The sequence below is a fragment of the Vicugna pacos genome, chromosome X (genome assembly GCF_048564905.1).
Source record: "Vicugna pacos chromosome X, VicPac4, whole genome shotgun sequence".
In the NCBI taxonomy this organism is placed as follows: Eukaryota; Metazoa; Chordata; class Mammalia; order Artiodactyla; family Camelidae; genus Vicugna; species Vicugna pacos.
Window position 1 is genome coordinate 37,007,132 of NC_133023.1, and position 19,024 is coordinate 37,026,155.

The following is a 19,024-nucleotide window of genomic DNA, read 5'->3' on the forward strand; positions in this document are numbered from 1 at the left end:
CCGGCGACGCGACTCTTACCAGGCCCTCCGGGGCCCGGGACCCCCGGAGCGCAGGATACCGGAGCCGCGGTCTGGGCCACTCCGGAGCACCCGGACGGGCAAAGGCCGTCCATGGCGTCCTTGGTCACGGCTCGCTCCCGCCGCGGGCGGTGCCAGACCTCGCCCTTCCCTACTGCTCCCCTCCCCCTCCCAAGCCCGCCACGGCTCCCGAGGTGACACAGCCCGGACCCTCCATTCTCTGCCCCAGTGTATTTAACTGGCACAACCAAACCGGCTGCTCCCTCTCGGTGACAACCCTTCCCCCCGACAGACAGGCCCGGCAGCCAACCACCGGCCAGAACTGGCGTGCGTCCCGCTCCCCGTCGGTGGCGGCTTCGGTGGGCGGGGCCCGGGCAGCTAGCAAGTTGAGTGGAGCCACGGCTGACGTGAGTCAACAAAGGTCACGTGAGGCGAGACTGCCGCGTCGATTGGCTGTCCCGGCCGGGCGGGGAGGGGGGGTCACGGCGGCGGCGTGGGGTTCGCTGTGTGACACAATTACAACAACTTTGTGCTGGTGCCGGGGAAGTTTGTGTCTCCAACGAATTCCCCCCTGTGTCCCCCAGCCCCGCGCGCTCCGGCCATTCCCGTCGTCCCCGTCCGTAGCTGCCCCTCGCCCGCCCCCGCGATGTGACCCTACAGCCGAGCCGCCGCCGCTGCCGACTCGGGGGCTCCGCAGCCCCTGCCGCCGCCGCCTTTACCGCCGCCGCGTTGGGATTTTTCGTCGCTGCCGCCCGCGGCGGAGGAGGAGGCGGCGATAAAGTTGGTGTGCCGGTCCCGCGCGGAGATTGGGGGCGTCGTTGCGGGTCCCGGCCCGGGGGGGGTGTCGGCGTTGGAGTTGTGAATTCGCTGCGTTTCCATGAAATCCTGCGGAGTGTCGCTCGCTACCGCTGCCGCCGCCGCCGCCGCTTTCGGTGATGAGGAAAAGAAAATGGCGGCGGGAAAAGCGAGCGGCGAGAGCGAGGAGGCGTCCCCGAGCCTGACAGCCGAGGAGAGGGAGGCGCTCGGAGGACTGGACAGGTACGGGCCGCCGTCACCCGCCGGGTCGGCTCCGGACCGGCTGGCGCCGCTCTCCCGGGAGGCCCGAGCGCCGCTCGCCTCTGGCGGCGGCGGCGGGGCGGGCACCTCGGCTTCGCGCTCGGGGTGCTGTAGCCGCCGCCGGGGCCTCGGGCTCGGGCAGGGATGGGTCGATGGTGCTGCCGGAGCTTTAACGGGCCGCTTGTGTCTCTCCCCACAGCCGCCTCTTCGGATTCGTGAGGTTTCATGAAGATGGCGCCAGGACGAAGGCCCTACTGGGCAAGGTAAGGCAGCCGCGGGCCGGAGCGCGGACACGGTCTCCCTGGCCGGCGCCCCACTCGCCCCGGGCTCCGCGGCTCCGCAGCCGGGCCGGCGCTCATTGTGGCCGCGAACGATGGCCGAGGGGCTTCCGGAAAACTATTTCCTGCCGCTGCTCTTCCCCCACCCCTAGATGCCTCTCTGGCTCCCTTGCGAAATCGCCCTCTCCTCTCGTAGCTGGAGGAACAGAGACGGCAGCGCTTTGGGGCCGAGCTGAACCGGGTGGACAAAATTGCCTGTTATTTTATGGCTTTTGTGGGGGGTCGACCGATGAACTCCCCGAGCTGCCTGTTAAAGAGTCAAGGGATCGTAAATGTGTGCCGATGTCCCCGCATTTCCGACTTAACTTGCCTCCTGTGGTTTTTATTCTTTTTCTCCAGGCAGGCTGCTCGTGAAGTCTACTGGTAACCAAACGTTTGGGGCTTTCTTGTGTCCCCGCTCCCAGAAGGGGGAAGTTGCACGTAGTTTAGGGCGGTGAAGAGTTTGCATTGGGCCGTTGACAGGCATCTCGATAGGTCTGTGTTTTACCTGAAGTTAGGTGACTTGTTTACTTTTTTCGGTCTTTCGGCCATAGAAACCCTACAGTTATCTGTGAATGTGTTTTCTTCTTGGAGCCTCGGTTTCCTGTGTGTCTGACAGTGGAGGCCAGGGGGGAATTCGGGGTGTAGTCTCTGTTTATTTGTGTGGAAAGTTCTTGGCACTGTCATTTAGTTAAGTAATGGCTGCTCCTATCGGCCCAAGATGGCGGGACAGGGTGGGAGGAGAAAGTGAAGGGGGGGGTTTGGGGGAGGGAGGAGAGGTAAACATGGAAATAAATAGTAGCGAAGAATAGGCCTCTCCTTTAGAGTGTGTAGCTCGGTGGTGTTTAATAAAAATTACCCACGATTATTTGCGCCTGGAATTCTGGTACCTTTCTCAGGCTCGGAAGCAGCATTCATAAGCCTGGTAAATGCTTATCAACCTGTAGCACATTTGGTTACCCATCCGTAAGCTATTGAACAAAGGCTGTGGAGTCTCGATCTGCCTGCATCAGTTTGTGTCTCTTGACCAAAATCTGATCGAAATGTTTATTGTATGCTTGCTTCTTTATTGGGACCCTGAAACTTGCACCGTGCGCGATAGGTGTTGCATCCATTAGGCATTTTCTTTTCTAGCTGAAATCATTAGCTTTGCATTTGACACTTAGTTTTATTGTTGCAGTTGAGAAGGAAGTTAGAAATGACTAAAGCCTAGCATTTTATTCTTAAGTTGAGATTTTTAAAAATTTAGTTGTCCTGAATTTTTGTCTGTAGTTTGGTTTAGAAGAGCCGCTCGTTTCTTTTATCTGCAATTACACTTCTGTTTTTGTTTCAAAGTAACTTAAGTATATGGGGTTTCGGACACAAATAATGACCAGAAAGCTAAACAGCCATAATCTTTTTCAGTAAGCCCAGTTCCTTTGACTGACAGAGAAAAGTTGAATTAAACTTTGTGTAGGTATTAATTGGCTTCCTTAAAATTATTGCCGGGAAAATGAATAGTGACTACGTCTGAAATGATTTAAGCATAAATGGCTTAAGCCTTGAGTTTTTTTGTTTTGCAACCTCAGTATTTAAAATATTTTATTAAAAAGTGCTCGGTTACTGTCAAAGTTGTCATTCCAAAAGGCAAGCAAAATATTTAATTTAACTTAATAAAATTTAAGGAGCATTACTTTATTTTGAAGTGACTGTTGCCAGTCTAATGGGGGCTGGTAAAACTGCAAAGATAATACATTTGGAAAAGTTTGGCTAAATCTGTTGCTTTTGGTTATGGTAATGAAGAAATAAATGGAATCTGATGTTTAATGTGGATAATGTGTAAAATGCTAGTTGATTCCATGTCTCAGATTGCTTGTATTTAGATAGATTCACAGTGGATCGTGCTTAACATTGTATTTCAGATTATAACATTGAACCCGGTAGTTATTATGCATAATTGAGTTTAAATAGTAAAAGGACTGAACATTTTCAAGTATTTTTTGTGAAAGTGTGCATTACTTTCACAAGTACAGTAACGTCTTATAAATGAGAAAGTAGTGAAGCTTCATTATGTTTTGCGGAAGAATTAAGGCCTCATAAAATACCAGGTAATTTGATAAAGTGCTAAGTATTTTGTTGAGCTAAAGAAAAATATTCTTCATTACTCCTGACCCCGTACTTGAGAGGTCCTACCTGTTTAGGTCAAGACTCATAAGACTTAACATTAAAATAAAACACTCGGGAGCTTGTGCCTGAAACCTCATGCACTTCTTGGTTGCATCCTTGTGAGCCTGAACATACCAGTGAGATGTGTAATGCAAAGCTGGATGATATTATATAACCTCGGACCGGGTGTTTGAATTAGATTCTGAATAGAATGAATGAGCCGGATTCCTGCTATAGGAAGTATTGAATTATTTAATTTCATCCATCTTTTGAACAGTCCTGGTAAACAGCATGTTTTTTTTGTGGAATGTTGAACTGTGTTGGTTTTCAGAATTCTTATTCTCTGAAAGTCTTCAAAACAAGAGTTGGCTTTTCTTTGTTTGGGTAGGTTAAGGGTACTTACCTAAGGGCAGATGCTGGAACTGAATAACTCTAGGATTCTCTTTTTAGCTATGATTTTTGTCATTACCCACCCCTCCCCCTCCAAACAAATTTAGTCTGCAATTTGTGTAACTTTTTTCTTTCTGATAGAAGCGTAGCTATTACTACTTGTTTTCAAAAATTCTTATTCCTATGTTATTGGATCCTCTTTCAAGTTTTAAAATTTAAATTAGGAGGTTTTAAAAAAGTTAACTCTTAAAAGCTTTTGGAAAGTTTAAAACATATAGTAAGTATCTCTTACTTGTCCAGAAACTTGTATGTTCTTTTTTTTAGGTGTCAGAATACTTTGTCCAAACTGCTGATTTCTTTTAGTCTCTGAATGTTTTTGTAAGATTAATATAAATTAGAGTCATTGAAAGAATTTTTGGTTGTATGATTGCCATTTGATATACAATGCTTAAGAGTTTTTAATTTTAAATAATTACTAATATGATATATTATTTTGTTGTAATACCTTTATCTTTAAAAGATTGTAATCAGCAAGTGGTTGCTTAATCACAGTTCCTGAAGTGTCGCATGATCTTGACCACTTTCCTCTTCAAAGTAATGCTGCCATTAATCTTTTGGTGACATAATAATTCAAGATTCTTATTTTTTAAAATTATAGTGCAGTTACTGATAAGTAATTAAGTAAAACATTTTAACAGAAATTAACTATGGTGACTTTCAGTACATTTTTGAAAATCTTTTTGGTTTAATCTTATTTTCAGTTGATACAGATTTGAGTTAAAGTTTAATGTAATATAATATATAGCATGAATGTAGTAATACTATACATTTGCATTTATAGTGATAATATAATGCTACAGAGTTGGGGGATCTTTGTCAGGGAATTATTGCTAAAATACATAGTTGTTCATTTTGAAGTAACTATATTTTAAAGTTTGTATTAAATATTCTTACTGGATTTTTTTTTTGAAATTCTGCTAATCAATAGAAAGATTATGTAGAGTATCTAGAAGTAGGTATGGATTATTTACCACTTTAAAATGTATGTGCTTTCTTTTCCTCGGAGATAATTAGTATTAAAATAGTTAGAATTTAAAATTTTGGGGAAATGGAAGCAGTTTTAGGTCCATTAAGGCATATATTTTCCCAAATTTGGTTTGCTTGCATGTAGACGGTAAGGGAAAATTACTAGGTCACTTGTAGAGGTAGCTTTTCTATACTATAATATTTGGATGTTGATGATGTTTAAAATTATTTTATATTATGTGTGTGTTTTATTTGCTGGTGAGGGATATATTCATTTCTAGTGTTAAAGGAGGTTAGTGTGTGGGTTACAAAAGTAACTACAGAATAATGTCCTGCTTTGTGTTTGAAAATTAGGTCTTTAATTTAATGCATCTTAAAAACTATTTTCTAGTTTGGAGAGTTGTAAACAATTGCAGCTGTTATTATTTACCTGGACAAAGTCTCATGCTGCTACTACACATTTCCTAAAACTTTGATACATTCCTGGTGATAAAGCTATAGTAAGAGATTATAGAAAATGCTTGCTTATCTGGCCGCACATTATAATTGCAGGAATATATAAACGTGCTCTTTTTAAGTTCTGACTTTTTCCCCCCACTGGATAGCTCTTTCTGTAGAATCAGTTACAAATTCAAGTGACTAGGGAACACATTCGATTGCCACCTCTATATATTTTAGGTTGTTAAGAAAAACTGGCTGAGGGATGATTTTTTGTGATGTAGGTGGTAAAGTGGAATGATGGGCCATACGCTTTAAACCAAAGTGAAGGTTCAGTGCTAGGCTAGCTACAGAGTAAAAAAAGCCTTTTTCTGATGTGGTTATGTAACGTTTAGTTTTTATTTATGTAATACCAGTATCATTTTGCAGATTTGAAAAGGGCTTTTTTTGGTTAAGTTTATTTTTATTTGGAAATTCATTGTGATGCTTTGAGCTCTTTGAAATTGATGTTAATGACTTATAACACTGTGCATTATTAATATTTTTGGAATGTGGTATTGAGAGCTAATTTATGTTACAGAAATACCATCAGATTGTCTAAGAATTGAAATGGTGGTTAGGTTATTTAGGACTCACATGTATTTTTCTGTAGACTAGTTAATTAGTGGAGTTTATTTAATGAATGCATAAATGATAGTCTTATGTACTCATACTGAAGCTTCATATGTAAGTGTATCAGTTTCCCATATTGACTTGAAATTTGTTGACAGTGAATTAGAGCAACAAATATTTGAGTACCCAGAGTGCAAGCCTGTGCAGGGAATATGAAGATAACATAGATATGCCTTGTCTGCACTTCTGCACTGAAAACTTACAGTTCCTTAAAAGGGTGAGGTAAGTATAAGGACGACTAACAGAAACTTCAGTGGCAGGAGAAAAGTGTAAAGTATCCTGAAAGTTTATGAGAAAGATCGATTTAATAATTTACAAGTTAGAAAGGCTCTTTCTTTTTTCTGTCACTCATAAGAACATTGTTCAGCAAGCATGCGCAAAAGCACAGGAACCTGTTTGTGAAGCTTGACAAAGTCCCAGCTCTTTGTCTTTGTAGGCGGTCAACAAGGACCTTGCTGGCAAGGTGGCACATGTAGCAGTGTGTTAGCAGCAGTAGGCATTAGCCCCAGAATCACCTGGTCAGTAGAGGAACGCAGAGCTGCGTGGGACTTCTAGATGATATGTGCCCTCTGGAGAGTTTCGAGATCCTGGATTTGCTGATTCTTAGACTCTGTTCATGCAGAGGTGGTGATGCCTTCTAGCCAAGCCACATTAACTTGAACATCATTCATTTCACTGGTGAGAATTTACTTTTAACACCCCTTGTGCTACCCGACACATTTCAGGGCTGACTAATGTAAAGGCAGGAGAAGCATTGCCTTTGTGGAGTGTTGTCCTGTCCTCCTCCTGTTTCTCATTTTTAGATTTAACTTTACTGGACTGTGTATTCCTGATTTGGGAATTTCAAAAGTTAACTAACAGCCTCTGGATTTTAGATTATTAGAATTAACTTCAAAAGTTAACTCATAGTTGCTAAGTTAAAATTAACTAAAGCGCATGAGACTCACCGTATTCTGATGTATTTTATTTTACTTTTTCTTGAAATATTTAATGAGAATTTGTATTATGTAACACATTCTGAGTCAGACATTTAAAACTCAAATTATTTCATTAAATTTTTATAATACATGAGTTAAATGGCGGGTATTCACATTTGTGAGATAATTGCACAGTGGCTTCTGGGCTAGCTTAATTTACAAACAGCATATTCCATTTATCTAGGTATACGTTTCAACAAATTATGCACTTGGAACACCAGACCCCAGAAGACAAAGGCCTGCCTCTTAGCTCCTCATACCTGGGGACTTTTATGATCTTGCACCTTCTTTCCCTAAGTGGGTGGTGCTGAAGGTGGGCAAGACATTGAGGGCTCCTGCAAAATACTACTTGCTTTTCTGGACCCCTGTTTTCAGTTAATTAGTTTACTCTTGAGTCCTTTGTAAATTGAGTTTCAAAGTACTACTGTAGATTGGGCCTCAGTCTCTTATTACCAGGATGGGAATTGTTTCTTGATTGTGTTTCCTGGAGATGGTGTTTCTTGATTTAGTTATTAACACGGAATCTTTTAATTTTGTTTAGGAAGACATGATTTGAAATCAGAATTTTGTTCTTAGCAGATGTTCAGAGGATCACCTGCCTGTGTGTTCTGTCCCTCTCTGATCTCATTTTGTAGTAATATTTACCTTTGTTATGAGTTCCTAACTTGGGATCCTTGAATGAGTTGAGTGTTCATGGGTCAATTTAAGAAATTCTCTTGACAAGTTTTGGAAGGATGCTCAAGAAGTAGTTAAGTAATGATTATCTTGGAGTACAACACAGCTCTAGTGTGAGGAGAAGAGGAGGAGGTTTTAAACTAGATTTCTATACTGCTGTGGGTTTTTTTTGTTTGTTTGTTTATTTTTAAACCATAGACGTGCATTGCTTTAAAAATAATAAAATAAGCACACTGATAGTATACCAGAATTAAAACATGGATTTTATACTACTGTATGTGTAGTTAGAGATACCTGTAAAGGCCTTGTTGTGAAGTTGGGATACTTCTGATCTTTATGGTCCTTCAGTGGGGATAGGAGTAAATGAAGTAGAGATGTATACCTTATTGGTCCTATTTCTTTGTATTTTATTTAGGTGGCTTTGATATAGTTGTTGTACTCATTCTTCATTTTGATCTTTACCATCTCTTTAATTGATGACTTTATTTTGGGGTCTGATTTGGCCCGGGCTGACATTTGGGACCTAATTAAAAACTATAACCTGGAAAAGTGGATATAATCCCTTATTTAGACAGTTTTACGTTTCTTAGCCAAAATTATGGGCTGTTTGCCACTATCTTCTATAAGCTTTTATTTATTTTCTCTTACCCATTTCTTCCTTTTATTCTGCCTTTTCTCTTCTCTAGATTGCTAAGATTTGTCATTCTGTTGTGAATGCGTTCTTGATTTTTGTAGTTTCATCTGTGGTAGTATTTTGTCTGTGTTAGAATAAATAAAAGATGCTATTGCTAACCTTATTCTCAGGAAGAAGATTGGGCTTTGTTATAGTTAAGAGTATTATATAAGGTCATCTAATTTATTTTAATTTAGAACAATGGAAGAAACCTTTTTAGATAAAGGATTGTTTTCAGACTGTAGGTCTATTACATTATGTTCTTTGGCTCCTTTCTTTTAAAAAAAAACTATTTATTATATATAGAAAGTTTCCAATATTTTCAAAAGCAGAGAAAATAAAACAACCAACCATCACTGATCATTACCCAGCTTCAACAATTTTCAACTCATAACCAGTCTTGTTTCATCTGTGTTTTGCCCCTCGCTGCCATTATTTTGAAGGAAATCTCAGATATCAGTCATATCATTTAATCCATAGATATTTCAGTTGGTCTCCGGAACATAGCCACAATGCCCTAATTACACATAAAATAACTTCTTAATATCAAATATCCATGGGCCTTGATTTTTTTTTTTCCCGTATGGAAGTTAAGGATTAGTTGCTTGGGAATTGAGTAGAAAACGGATACTTAGCTGAATATGTGTGAGTTTGTTTGTATTTTAATACTGTGGTAGAATTCTGTAATAGAATATTACACAATATGTGACAGAAGAGATAACTTTTCCTAAAAACCTTATGAATCTTAGTTGCTTAAGTCTGTGTGGATAGTTTGTATACTTAGAGGAAATTTGTTTTTAGGATACAGTAATTAAACGTAGGTTTTTGATTTCAGGTATCAGAATGAGAACTAGAAAAGCTTTTACTTTGCTTGATTGATTCGTGAAACGTGTGCTGAAGCACTGTGAGTGAGGGACTGTGCCAAGTCCTGGGGCAGCAAATAAGACCTGGCCTCTGTCCCTGCAGTCTGTGGAGAGAGATGGACAGACTGAGTGATCATGTGATGTAGTTAAGTACAGTAAACAAGATATATGCAAAATGCTGTGAGCTCTCAAATGCTGGAGCAATTACAACATTTAAAACTTCTGACTGTGGGTAGTTTATACACACAAATTCCCATCATGTTGGAGCAGTTAGTTTAGATTGGAGAAGTGGGTTAGAGAAGTGGTACAAAGATGTGACATTTTGGTTGGTCTTAGTTATGAAACATGAGTAGAAGTTTTAGCAAGAGGAAAAAGAGGGCAGAGAGTTGAAGGTGAGACGATCACTGGTGTTAGAGGAGTTGTGAATAGTTTAGTGTGGATAAAGGGTAGAGTGTCTTAGTAGGATTGGGAGGTCTTAGAAGGATTGGGAGGAGGTAGTTGAAGGTTCCCATCACTGTAAGGCCATAGGATGTTTTGGGAAGTCATTGAACTCAACTCTGCAATCAGGGGAAGTGACATGACCAAAAGTAGATTTTCTGGGACTATTACTGACTACAGTGAGAGGGATGAAATGGAGGGGAAAGGAACCTAGTTGTGAAGTATTGATGGATAGATAGCACTGCATGGATTTTTAGAGTTGAATTCTGTTTCTGCCACTTACTAGATGTATGATCTTTGGGCAACTTATTTTACCTTGCAGAGGCTTAGTTTTCTCATCTATAAAATGGAAGTGGGTAATAGATTTCTGACAGGCTACTGCATTTTGTGTTGGGAGAAAAAGGTATGTAAAGTGCCTGGCATTGGGCTTGGTGTGGAAGGTGTTCAGTACAAGATAATATGTTATTATCATCTTGGAAAAGACATTTTAAAAAAATGATGCTGTGATTTAAGAATGAGGGGAAAGATAGGCAGATTTGAGATCTCTTGAAAACGCCCTTCCTTGACTTTCCTAACATCTGGCTACTGTGGCATTCCTTCTGTGTCTCTGACCACATCTCAGTTTCCTTTGCAAGGAGATTCTATTCTAGATCCTTCTTTACTCACTCTGCTCCTTGCTTGCATATATACTTGACTGCTACTCGATTAGTTTACCTGGGTATTTTTGAAAACACCTTAAACTGAACATATGCAAACTGAATTTATCGTTGTCTTTTGACGTCCCTTATCTTAGTAAATGGCTCTTATTGCTTCCCTTGCCAGAAACCTTAGTTTTTTTAACTTTTCTTTTTCTTAATCTATCAAGTTCTGCTAATCACCATATCTTGACATTTCTACCTCTTAAGTTTCAAATCTGCTTGTTTTTCTCCATCCTTACTGCTACCATTCTAATCACAGCCATGATCCTATCTTTGACTTTTGAAATACCTTCGTACAGTGTTTTTGGATAGGTATACTTGTACATAGTACAAAATTGAAAAGTTACGTAAAGGATTTTACAGTGAAAAGAAAATCTTCCTCCCACGTCATCTCCCAGTTATTTGGTTCCTGTTCTCAGGCAGCCACTGATAAAAGGTTTACTGGGTAACTTCATATTTCAACACATAGACAAGCATATTCTGTTGTATTTTTTCCCACACAAATGAGATCGTACGGTATACAAATTGTGATAATGCTGTGTTAATTTTGCTTCTTACCATATGAAAGTATTGTTTTTGTATTGAATTGTCTTAGGTGTGAGAGTTCTCTGTCATTCAAGTAGTGAGATGTTGGTGAGGGGATTGGTTTGAGTGATTAAGTTATTTTGATTTTGAGGTTCTATTTCTCCTTTTATACATGGTATTTAAGGAAGAAATTCTTCAACATGCAAAAGTTTTAATTGAAAATATGTTCACATGTGTTTTCCTAAGATAGCAGTTGCTTAGTTTTATATGCTGTGAACTGTCAGTTGGAGTAATTGGCAAATTTTGCCTTTATATTTTGGTTTTATTGGTGTGACTGATTGTCAGGCTGCTGGAATACTAATTTAATTTACTCCCTGAATGTTGAAAGAAGTAGCCATAGTTTATACTATTTAATATCTTGTATTTGCAGAAGTCATTCACCTTCTTGATTTATTCTTGCTTTTTATTATAGAAAAGGAAAAATAGGTAAACTTGTGTTCTTGATTAGTCAAAAATAGTACAGGGCTTGGTGTGTTATTAGCTTATAGCAGAATATTTTTATTTCCATTATAGATTGACTGGTGGTGGAGTTAGAACAATGGCACTTTACTTTTTTGAGGTCACTAACCCTTTGAGGGTCAATGTAGCTGTATACATTTTGTGTATGATTTTGGGGAGTGTGTGGATCACTTTGAAGCCCAACTGTGTACTCCATTATTTTCAGTTTAGTTTACTTTATTCTTGGGTAAAGGTATTAATGATAGGATTATGTTGAGGAGAAAAAAAGCTTTAGAACCATTGGATTCGTTATGCTTAGATGGCATGGATTTACCATCCAGTTTTGTGGTGTTCTATGACCACTTCACATATTCTCTCAAACTCTCCTCTATTGATTATAAGGATTCTAGGGGAAGAGAATGTGGACTGATCCCTAGCAAATGTATTGCTCTAACTGGAAAAATAGCTGTAAGCACATGGCCCCATTAAGATTGTTAACAGGCTTTAGTATTGTTTCTTCAGCCTGGGTGCTCAAAATGCTGGTTTGATTGGGAGACTGTATACTGGGAAGAACAGTGGATCAGAAAACCGAAGACCCATGTTTTAGGGTTTGTTGCCTACTTTAGTTGAGGCACTTCCTGATTTATTGAATGTAAACTTTTCCTGTTGAATTTTGCTCTGTGTGTGTGTATGTATGTATGTATGTGTATGTATGTTTGTATATATCTATGATTATATTTTCATTATTAGCCTATCTGTTAAAAAGATAGATTTGGAGTTTGTAAGTTAGACTCAGGGTATAACTCTTAAAAAAAATTCTTATTTTTTATTGAAGTGTAGTCAGTTTACAGTGTTAGTTTCAGGTGTCCAGCAAAGTGATTCAGTTATACATATACTTACATACATATATACATATTTTTCAGACTCTTTTCCATTACAACTCATTACAAGAAATTGAATATAGTTCCCTGTGCTATATAGTAGGTCCTTATTGTTTATTTGTTGTATATATAATAGTGTGTATCTGTTGATCCCAAATTCCTAATCTGTCCCTCCTTCTCTTCTCTCCAGATTCAGGCTATAACTCTTAAAAGAAACTTTTTCAAAGATGATAAATGGGTAGATAGGAGGTGGGTCGTCTGTCATTGAAAGTGTTCACGTTTGCCCATTGACACTACTTGGCTTGGATATTGTAGATAGCATTCAGATATCAAAGGATAACTTTTACTGTTAAGTTATCTGTAATGATAATCCAACTCTTAAATAGTCATAATTCTATGAAAAGGGGTAGCTGGGTCCTGACTAGCTAAAAGGAAAGCTGGAGTCCTTACAAATCTGATGTGTGTTTTTTGGCTTTTGCTTTGTTTTGTTGGACTTGGTTGTCCTTACAGAAGTGGACAATCACATCACAGTTTGGGTATCATGAATACATTTCTGTAAATGGAAATTTTTTTCTATTGATTTTTTAAAAAAATTGTTTATTTGGAGGTAATCGTAGATTCACATGCAGTTTTAAGTAATAATAGATCTAGTACAATATGACCAGGATATTGACATTGATACAGTCAAGATATAGACCTGTTTATCATGACAGTTATCTGTTCTATTGTCCTTTATGGCCATATTAACAACACCCCCCTTGCTCCATTTCTAACCCCTGACCAACACGTATCTGTTCTCCATTTCTATAATTTTGTCATTTGAAGAATGTTATGTAAATGGGATCATACAGTATATATCATTTTGGGATTGCCACTTTTCACTCAGCAGAACTCCCTGGAGATTAATCTAAGTTGTCGTATGTATCGATAGTTTGTTCCTTTTTATTGCTGAGTAGTATTCCATAGTATTGATGTGCCACAGTTTCTTTAACCATTTACCCATTGAAGGATGTCTGAATTATTTCTAGTCTTTGGTTATCGCAAATAAAGCTGCAATGAACATTTGTGTACAGGGGTTTTTGTGAATATAAATTTTCTCTGGGATAAATGCCCAAGAGTGCCAGTTGCTAATAGTTGCCTGCTTAGTTTTATTAAAAAACTGCCAAACTGTTTTCCAGAGCAGCTCTACCATCTTACATTCCCCTCAGCAGTTCCCACCAGTGTTCTAGTCTTGTTGCAGCCTTGCCAGCATTTGGTGTTATTACTTTTTCATTTTTGGCATTCTGATAGGTGTGTAATGATAGCTCATTGTGGTTTTAATATGCATTTCCCTAATGGCTAGTGATGGTGAATATCCTTCATGTCCTTATTTTCCATCTGTGTAACCTCTTTGGTGAAATTTCTGTTCATGTCTTTTGGATTGTTGATTTGAGGCCTTTTTCTCTGATGTAAAAATTTGGTGCTATAAATTTACCTTTTAGCACTACTTTAATTATGTCCCACATATTCTTATATGTTGTATTTTCATTCATTTCTATGCATTTTAAAATTTCCTCTTTCAGCCACTGGATATTTCCTAGTGTGTTATTCAGTAAGTATTTGGAGATGTGGAGATTTTCCTGTTTTCACTCTGTTACTGATTTTTAGCTTGATTCCATTATGATTAGGGAATTTGTGTAATCTTCATTCTCTTAGTTGACATCTGTTTTATGACCTAGATGATCCATGGGTGCTTGGAATGAATGTGTTTTCTGTTGTTGGAGTGTTGTGTACATGGCAATTAGATGCTATTGGTTGATTGTATTCTTCAGTTCTTCTATATCCTTGCTGATTTTCTGTCTATTAGTTGTGACATTTGCTGAGACTGTTGTGTTACCAAGTCGTCAACTTTAACTGTGGATTTGTCTGTTTTCCTTTTATCTCTGTCAGTTTCTGCTTGTACTTTAAGGCTCTGTCTTTTGGTATGTACATAATTAGGATTCTTGTCTTCTGGTGGGTTCTCTGTATCATTATGTAATATCTCTCTTGGTCTGCTAAAATTATTAGTAATTTTACTTGCTTTGAGGTCCACTTTACCTGATAGTAATGTAGCCATTCTTGCTTTTTAAAAGAATTAATATTTCCATGATAGACAGTGTATTGTTAGATCATTTTTAAAAGTCTGTTCTTCCAGTCTCTTTTAATTGGTATATTCAGACTTTTCACACTTAAGGTAATTACTGATATCTTAGGGCTTAAGTCTGCTATTTTATTATTATTATTTTGTTTCTTATTTCTCATTTCTTTCTTGTTTCTTACTTCCCTAGGGGTTATCTAGATTTTTTTTTTTGATTCCATCTTGATTTGTAGTGTTTCTAAGTATATCTCTTTCTATAGAATTCTTAGTGGTTGCCCTTAGTATTGCAATATTCATATGTAATTTATCACCATCTTCTGGTTTGGATGTTTTACTGCTTCGAGTGAAGTGCAGTCCTTTACTTCCATTTAGGTGCTTTTCCTCTCTTCTAAAATATAATTTTCCTAAGTGTTTTCTCTACATAACGTTGAACACCGCATCAGATAGTGTGATAAATTTTGCTTCAACCAGCAACCAGCAAATATGATTTATGAAACTCTGCATTGTTTCATATTACACTTATTACGCTTACCTCAGTGTTCTTTTTTCCTTCCTGAAGTCCTGGCCTTCTACTTTCCTTTCTACTTAGAGAACTTTTTTTAGTCATTCTTTCAGTGTGACTTTGTTAGCAGCAAATTCTCTTAGTTTTTCTGAGATTGCCTTTATTTTTCTTCATTCATGAAAGATATTTTTGCTGAATGTAGAATTCACAGGGTACAGTTCTTTTCTTTTCCTATGTGAAAAATGTGCTATTTCCTTCTGTTCTGTATGGTTTCAAATCAGAAATTTGCTGTCATTTGAATCCTGGAAGCAATTCATCATTTTTCTCTGGCTGCTTTCAAGGTTTTTTCCTTGTCTTTAGTTTTCAGGAGTTAAGTAATGATGTATTTTGGTATGCATGTCTTTCGTTTTGTTTTAGTTGAGGTTCTTACATCTTTTTCTTTCTGTGGGTTAATGTGTTTCACTAAATTTTGGAAGTTTTTAGCCATTATATCTTAGGATACTTTTTCAGTCCCACTTTCTCTTCTTCTGGGACTCTGGTAAGAAGCTTAGCTCTTCTGTTTTTGGCTCTTGGATCCCTGAGGCTCTGTCCATCCCCCACACCTGCCAGTCTATTTTCTTGTTTAGGTCGGCTAAGTTCTCCCCCCCCCCCCACCAAGTTGAAGTATTGTTGATTTACAGTGTTGTTTCAGGTGTACAGCAAAGTCATTCAATTATACATATATATATTTTTCAGATTCTTCTCCATTATAGGTTATTACATGATATTAAACATAGTTCCCCATGCTATACAGTAGGCACTTGTTTATCTGTTTTATATGTAGTAGTGTGTATATGTTAATCCCAGACTACTAATCTCCCCCCCCCCCCCAGTTTCCCCTTTGGTAACCATAGTTTGTTGATCTGTCTTTGTTGTCTAGCACTTCCATTCTACTGTTGAGCCCATCGAGAGAATTTTATTTTGGTTATTGTAGTTTTTAGTTTTATAATTTCCCTTTGATTCTTTTAAAATAACTTTTCTTTGCTGAGATTTTTCATTTTCTCATTTGTTTCAAGAGCAGCTGTAATTGCTCGTTGAAGCATTTATGTTGACTGCTTTAAAATCTTCATCAGAGGTAATTCCTCAAAAACCTGGTTCATCTCAGTGTTGCATCTGTTGATTATTTTCTCTCATTCACTTTGTACTTTTCTGGCTTTTGGTATGGTGAGTGATTTTCAGTTGTACTCTGGACATTTTGGATTTCATATTATGAGAATTCTGGATCCTATTCTTTTTTATAGTAGGTAGTCTCCTTGCTGAGGTGTAGTGCCAGGACTGGGTGGCTCCATATGTTCAGCTTCTGGCTGGGCCCTGCTGACAACCACCCTGGTAAAAGTAGGGCACTGAGTCATACTGTCTTGGTCCAGACTGATGGATGCAAGTTCACATCCCCCCTTGTCCTGACTGATATCTTCTTGGCAAAAGTTGGGCACCAGTTTATACCACTTTGTTGCCTCTGAGTCGGGGAGGTGTAAGATCAGCTTTCTGATAGGTCATGCTTCCCAGCAAGACAGAAGTGGAGGGCTAACTCACACCACTCTGATGCTGCGGGGTGGAGGAGAAGCTCCCTACTTTGTACCGCTTCCCCTGAGTTGATGCCAAGTGGTGGGTGGTGGAAGCTCAGCTCCCTCTGGGCATCACTGGCACCCAGAGAATGTGTGAAATGGATTGTCGGCTGCTCCATCTTGCTTGACCTCTTCATTCAATCTTACTGCTGGGTGTGTTTGAAGGTTCAGCTCCCTACTGTTCCCTGCTGACACCAGGGGAGGAGGGGAAGGTGGAATGCTGACTGGTGCCAACTCATACCACCTTGTTCAGTCTTGTTGATGCCAGGTAGGGTGCTGTTTCAGTTCTTCTCTGGTTCATGCTGATACCAGGCATGCGTGAGTGCGTGTGTGTGTCTGTGTGTGTTTTCAAGTGTAGTAGTGACTAATGCTGCCTCACACAGCTTTGTTAAGTCTCCTTGCTACTGGGTAGTAGTGGTGGCCCAGCTTGCTCTTGACCCCGCTAATGCTACCTTAAATGGGTGAATCTGAGCACCAGTTGTTTCCACTGGGTGTAGGGTGTGAAAGTTGAGCTCCTCTTTCAGTTTTGCTGTAACCCAGCAGGGGTATTGAAGCCCTGGTTCTGCAGGGCCAGGAAGATCTGCTTCCTGCTCAGCCTCTTCCATACCATCCTGTCTGGGGAACTGGATCACCCTCCGTGTGGGGAATAGAAGATCAACTGCTTGTTTTGTTGTGCCAACACTACCCTGGGAGTGGACTCGGATTGGCACTGCCTGCTCCCCACCCCAATTGAGAGGAAGGAAGTATGGAAGATTTGCTGCGTGCTTGGCCTCACTGAAACTAGACAGTTTGCATGAGTGTGCATGTGTATTTTCCATTGATGTTTGGCTGAAGCATGGTGGGTATTGCTAAAAAGGCTTCTGTTGGCAGCCTACTTTTCCCCTAGTCTTTTTCCTAGGAGGAAAAGACTTTTTGGAGGTTTTTTGGTCTGTGACTTTGGTGATACTAGATCAGGGGCTTCTGAAGTAGCACCCAGTCCTGGAAGTATGGGAGGCAGTAAGAAAACCCAGGGAACTCACTGCCTTGTCATTCCTCAAGTCCTGTTGTCTCTAGGAAGTCTGCTGCCTTTTCCTCACCTTTTAGATACTTCCTATGCTTATTTGTCCTATCATATTCAGGATTTTTTAGTTGTAAGAGGGAGTACCTGAGAGAAATGAAGCTACTCCAGTTTGGTGGAACTGAAAGTCTTTCATTTACTATTACAGCAATTCAAGGTTTGGATTGTGAAAATTTTTACCTAAAGATACTATGTCACCTGAATGAAGTAAGTCTTAAAAAATCAAATTTACATGGAAATCTTAACTTTTCACAGTATCAGTCGGTGACCATAACATATCATTGCAAAGCTGTTCCCTTGTGTCAGGGCTTGACCCATAGCTGTATTATTTTGGGGACAAGGTTTAAATAACTACAGTGCTTACTTTTGACATCAAATGCTTTCTGTTATATTGTTTAAAAAAAGTATATATTTACACGTATAGAGAGAAACTGAAAGATAAGCTGGGTTATAGCAGAATGTCACTGTTTTGGTTTGCCATCAAATAGCAGTTACTCTTTAGATTCCCATAACAAACATACCGATGTAACAGAATATTCTGTTTCTTTTGCCATATTAAGGCCAGCAAAACAACAAAATCCTTCTCCGAAATTCTTACAACACTCAAAATAATGTGATTCAGAAGATTTTAGAAGAGGAGAGGTGGTACATAGAGATGTTTCCCTATTCAGTTGAATAGGCAAGTGAAAACTTGGGAGGCATCAGTGCATCTGAGGCAGAGGATAACGGTAATTTCAATGTCCATGCTGAACACAATTCTACAATTTAAAAATGAGGGGGCTTTTATAATTCATTCTACCTCAAATTCTGTGATTTTTGTCCTTTTTGTTCTTTCTGACTTGTTATAGTGTAATTTATATAGAAACTGAAATTTTTTTAAAACAAAAAACCTGGAAAAAAAGTTTTAGGCCCTTTAACATGAATTTCTCTTAAAATAAGTTTAGCTGTTTATTCTGTTAAGAAATGAGTTGATTTATTTTCTGTCTAATATGCTAATCATAATGTGCAGTGGTTAAACATTGTGCATTCTTCCTTGACCTATTAGTTATTTTGGATTGTGTTATTTCCATAATTTGTGAATTTCCCAAAGTTTTTTTGTTACATTGATTTCTAATTTTGTTCCATTTTGGTCAGAGGTCATAGCTGTTATGATTTCAGTCCTTTTAAATTTATGGAGACTTGCTTTGTGATTCATCCTGGAGAATGTTCCATGTGCACATCAGTAGAATGTGTTTTCTGCTGTTATCGGAGGGAGTGTTCTATAGATGGATTTTTTGGTTTTACTGGTTTATAGTGTTCTTCAGATCTTCTAATTCTTTGCTGATACATTGATTACTGTAAGTGGAGTATTGTGGTCTGCAACTATTTCTGTTGAATTGTCTATTTTTCTTTAATTCAGCTTTTGCTTCAGGTATTTTGAGTTCTGTTGTTAAATGTGCATACTTGTTTTTAATT

General features: G+C 39.1%; 1 protein-coding gene across 6 annotated transcripts in view; it reads left to right on the top strand.

Moving 5' to 3' along the window:
• The first annotated feature begins 536 nt into the window (after positions 1-536).
• Positions 537-19,024, top strand: part of KDM6A (lysine demethylase 6A) — a 169,478-nt gene continuing 150,990 nt past the window's right edge. For 5 of the 6 annotated variants that reach the window (XM_072956580.1, XM_072956581.1, XM_072956583.1 and 2 more), the window contains exons 1-2: positions 537-1,056; positions 1,274-1,337. In XM_072956580.1, coding sequence (XP_072812681.1) covers positions 896-1,056; positions 1,274-1,337 — 225 coding nt within the window. In that variant the 5' untranslated portion in view covers positions 537-895. The remainder of the gene's footprint in view (positions 1,057-1,273; positions 1,338-19,024) is intronic. The other variant, XM_072956585.1, reaches the window with a different exon arrangement.